The sequence below is a fragment of the Girardinichthys multiradiatus genome, chromosome 21 (assembly GCF_021462225.1).
Source record: "Girardinichthys multiradiatus isolate DD_20200921_A chromosome 21, DD_fGirMul_XY1, whole genome shotgun sequence".
Classification (NCBI taxonomy): domain Eukaryota; kingdom Metazoa; phylum Chordata; class Actinopteri; order Cyprinodontiformes; family Goodeidae; genus Girardinichthys; species Girardinichthys multiradiatus.
The window spans coordinates 15966929-15971756 of record NC_061813.1 but is presented as its reverse complement, the minus strand read 5'-3'; the positions used below and the strand labels follow the sequence as shown (position 1 = coordinate 15971756).

The window sequence follows — 4828 nt, the reverse complement described above, 5'->3', positions numbered from 1 at the left end:
ATATAAAACTACATGTCACCTTCAATAGGAGGTCCGAGGCGTCTAACCGCCAACAGGGTGCGATAGCTCGGACAGGCTTCTTATAAAGACTCAACAGTAAACCAATATGTTTTTCACAGTTTAAATGAAGTTTACTGAAATGAAGTTTATAGTCACTCTTCCGGTTCATCAGCTTTAGCCTATTTTTAAATGTTGGCATCACTTCTCTGCTTCTATTGTCACATCATGACTCCGTCCAATCAGGTATTGCTCCTGTTTTTGAAACTTGTTTCCTTTTCTCCTTTCTGTCTCCTCTTGTTGCCTGATATGTTTCAGCCTCTGGCTGCAGACTAAACTGCATCAGCAGCATTTAGACTCCAGAGCTCCTGCTTAAAGTCTGAGGAAAACAAAGGTTTAATAGTGGCCAGAAATCAGATTGATTGCATCAAATAAATGCTTAAGTTATAAAAGTACTTTTGAAAACAACAAGAACGTAGTTATGAAGTTAACTCTATTATAGTACAGTGACAAAGTATTGATTCTATGAGACTTTCCATCCCTCAACCAAAGTGTCAGGACAAAGTGGTGAGATGTGAACTGATAGCTGTTCAAAATACTGAGAAAAGCTGAAAAGTTGAAGTAAAAAGGAGAAGCTGGTTTATCAGTTCTGCAGGAGGTTCACAGAGACAAACTGCACTGAGGTTTTAAATAAAACACGTCCTCACGCTGTTTATATTTTCTATGTTCTTTTGGTATTTGTATCTTTGTGATTAAACTTAATAACTATCATAGCTAACGGGAACTGAGAAATAATTAGTTATATTCAGTAAGTGACTGAGTTGTGTCTTAAATCGTACGTCATGAGATCACATCATGATGTTAAAATAATTAGAAAGATCTTACTTCCTCTTTGACAAAGCATGAAGGCTGAAGACTCATTTAAGTAAACTTCTGTTCACAGAGAAGGTGGCTGTTTATTCTGCTGCTGATCAACTGGTTTAAACAGATCAACTGGTTTTAAAACCAAACTTTGTTCCTTTTAACCACAGAAGTTCTGGTAAGTTTACGCTGCTGATTCTGAACATTTAACTAAATATTTCATCATGCTTTGTTATTTATACGTTTTGTCAATAGATCCATTATATATTTAAGTGTCTGAGTTTTCTATTATCAATAAATATTCTTAATGGCTTCTTTGAAGTTTTATCTGATTTGAGTGTCGGGAAACTTTTAAAGAGCAACCTTGTAGTTGATCCTAATTTCTCCTTCTTACACTTAACAAGCCTTGCTCTGTGTGTTAAACTTATGGGTGAAATGTGTGCAGGACATTCAAAGTTGCTTTGTTAGGAGCTAAAACTCTAATTTTAGACCTACTTTAATAAATCACCTAAATGTTTTATTTCCAGTCGGTGATGAAGATGGACGATCAGAGTCTGAAAGCAGCTCTGTCTGAGAACGTGTTGACAGTCAACATGTTACTGATTGTCTTCTTCCTTCCAGGTGAGCTGTTTGTTCACCTCCTTTCATTTGGAGACATCACATTAATCATTTCTGAAATATTTGATCCTGATATTGTTTAAATGCTCCACATGTAACCTGCTGCAGCTGAACTGGAGTTTGTGGATCATGAACGTTTTCTGTACAGATTTTGCTTCACATTATGTTCATTACTGGTCTGATTTTACAGGTGTTTTGGCTGATTGTGGTGATAGAATACCAACTCTGTTCATCACTACACCAAAGGAGATTGAAGCACTGAATGGATCTTGTTTGCACATCCCATGTAGCTTTAATACAAAAGAAACAACATTTAACAACAGCAGAACTATTTATGGTATCTGGATGAAACATAAAGCATGGTTTGGCAATCCAGCTTCTTCTATTTTCAACAGCAGTGGGTCAGTTAACACCTATACTCTGAATATTACTGGAAACCTCAGAGAGGGAAACTGCACCACTCTGTTTCCTGATTTAAAAACCAGTTATACAGACAGATACTTCTTCAGAGTTGAGAACGGGCCGTTCAGAGCAACAGCTTGTGCTGATCCTCTTCAGATAACAGTTAAAGGTAAAAGATCTTTTATTTTATAAATCTATGAGATTATTGTTCAGGGTCACAATAAGAGTAACTCTGGTTTTATAGAAAATAACGATCTCAATAATTTACTGTTTAATTAAAAATCTACTGCATGATTATCAACAATATCATTTGAGTCCAAAGTTGAATAAAGACGTTTTTCTGCTTGAAATTATGTTTCTTTCTCATCTTCTGCTATTTATCTTTCTGTAGCTTTAACACTGAAAAACTCTCAGTAGGCCAAACAATGTTGTTTAAAAGTGTGCAGTTGGCAGAATTTACTGTAGTTTGCCTTATTTTAGAAAAATACATATTTTTAATGATCTAATTAAACAAAGTTAGTGTGAAATGAAATGAAATATCTCCTGTTTTATTACTGACAGAATCAGTCAATATGTTTTTACTTTTCTTCTGTGCAGCAGTTTGTGATTTATGTCTAGAAAGGTACTATATGAATAATATTTTACTTCCTTTCTCACAGTCGATTGTTAAAGTCTTTTTCCTTGCATTTCAGTTCTTTTAAAACTGCAAATACCTAAATGGTTGCGCAAATATTATGATTACAAAATCAACAGATTTAATGAAACAACATTGTTAATTAATTATATGATTAATAAAACCTTTTATAGGAATACATGTTTGAATGCATTCTTTATATAATAAACTGCATAATATTTATTTTTGTAAACTGTCTCTGATGTGAATCCCCAGATTCTCCTTGGAGTCCCAGCATTAACATCTCTGGTGGTGATCTGAAGGAGCATCAGTCTGTCACTATAACCTGCTCAGCTTTGACTCCCTGTCCACACTCACCTCCTGAACTCACCTGGAATCTCCAACAAGACTCTCACAGACAAACAGAGAAAAACACAGATGGAACCTTTACAACTAAAATCCAGGAGAACATCACTCTGTCAGACACACATGATGGATACATCAGATGTTCTGCCAGATATCCTGTGAATGGAGGAAACAAGACAGCAGAGACAGCAGTGACTCTCAGTGTTTCATGTAAGTGATCCTGTCAGCACGTCATGGTTCAGCTGTTTCTGATCAATAAACTTAATGTGTCCCATTTTCCTCAGATGCTCCTAGAAACACCTTAGCATCCATCAGTCCATCAGGTTTGGTGTCAGCAGGTAGCTGGGTGGAGCTGAACTGCTCCAGCAGAGCCAAGCCTCCTGCCAGCTTCACCTGGTTCAGGAACAGCAAACATGGAGCCATTAATGTATCTGTGGGGCAGGTTTACAGCTTCAATGTTACTGAGGGAGGAGAGTTTTACTGTGTGGCTACAAATGATCTGGGTAATGAGACGTCATCAGTGATCCTACTTAATACTAAGGGTAACTGGAGTCAACTTAATCACATTTTTAGAAGTAGACGCTCATGTTTTTGACATTTGTTAAACTGTGTTTTTCTGTGATTTGGCAAAAGGATTGATTTTCTTGGTCGCAATTGTAGTTGGAGTCATTTTGTTAATCTGCCTGGTTCTTTCTGTTTGGTGAGTATCAGAATTTAAAACAATAAACTTAATTTAAGGAATAATAATGAGGTTTTATTTAAACCTTCAGATGAATTTCTAAACTAGTTCTTTATATTTAGTGCAGAGCTAAACCTGGTCTGATGTTATTAATGGTCGTCCTCTCATGTCTGTTTCAGATCCATCTTCACTCTCAGTCTTTGTGTATCTCCTGAAACACAGCAGATTTATTCTGACAGCTCTCTAATGTATTCCAGGTACTTCAAGTCCAAACGTCCAACTCCACAACAGACTCAGGTCAAGTACTTTTCATCTTCTTTGTGCAGCAAGTTTTTATTTGCAGGTTTGTGACAACATTTGCTAAACAAGAACAATTTCATTTTCCCACAGACCCAAACATACCAGGAGGTTGCTGTTCAAGCCAATGAAACAGAGGAAGAACTTCATTATGAGGACTTAGCCTTCATCCAGAGGCGGCCTGAAGCTTCCTCAGTCTCAGTGCAGGACAATGGCCAGCAGGAGACATTGTACTCTCAGGTCAAAGTGTCTGATGACAGTCCAGAGGATCTCTATGCACAAGTGAAGAAGAGAACTTCTGTCAGTGCTGTTTGATCACATGAGAGTATTTAGTTTTTGTTTATAGAGATGTTAGTTCCTGAATGTGTTTAGTTTTTTAATACGACTTATTGACAGGAATATCAATCTTCTCTAAGTCTCTCATATTTATCACTTATGATTTCATCATTGTAACAAATAATTTATCTGTATTCAAATTATCACCTTTAATCTTTCAAAACATCTCACAACGTAAAATACCTGAATGTATCATAAAAGATAGTGTATTAAAATGTTATTTATTTTGTGTACTTGATGCATTACAGCTTTAAATCAATCTTAATCTATCGTGTCTCATTATGATGAAGTTGTACCTTATAGTTATTGGTGGTAGAGATGCACTGTTCAGGTTTGTGTGTTTCAGATTTATTGATTTTTGTAAAACAGGGGGGTGTCCTGTTAATAACTTTTATGGACAGGACTTCTAGGCGCAGCCAAGGGCCGGAGGGGGTCTGTTTTGGGGACCAGTGGATTTTGTCTCTTCTTTTTCCAGATAACCTGGTCCTGCTGGCCCCCTCTAGCCAGGACCTACAGCATGCACTGGGATGAAGATCAGCTCCTCCAAGTCTGAGGCCATGGTTCTCGACCAGAAAATGGTGGCTTGTCCTCTTCAGGTTGGAGGGGAGTTCCTGCCTCCACTGGAGGAGTTCAAGTATCTCGGGGTCTTGTTCACGAGT

The 4828-nt window shown here is 37.2% G+C and overlaps 1 protein-coding gene across 1 annotated transcript; it reads left to right on the top strand.

The window, feature by feature from the left end:
- Positions 1 to 943: 943 nt before the first annotated feature.
- Positions 944 to 4434, top strand: LOC124858445 (sialic acid-binding Ig-like lectin 13). The gene is made up of 8 exons (XM_047350492.1): positions 944 to 1036; positions 1386 to 1479; positions 1667 to 2047; positions 2768 to 3067; positions 3142 to 3399; positions 3491 to 3557; positions 3794 to 3833; positions 3927 to 4434. The coding sequence occupies exons 2-8, from the start codon at positions 1392 to 1394 to the stop codon at positions 4146 to 4148; spliced, it is 1356 nt and encodes a 451-aa protein (XP_047206448.1). The 5' UTR covers positions 944 to 1036; positions 1386 to 1391; the 3' UTR covers positions 4149 to 4434.
- The last annotated feature ends 394 nt before the right edge of the window (positions 4435 to 4828 follow it).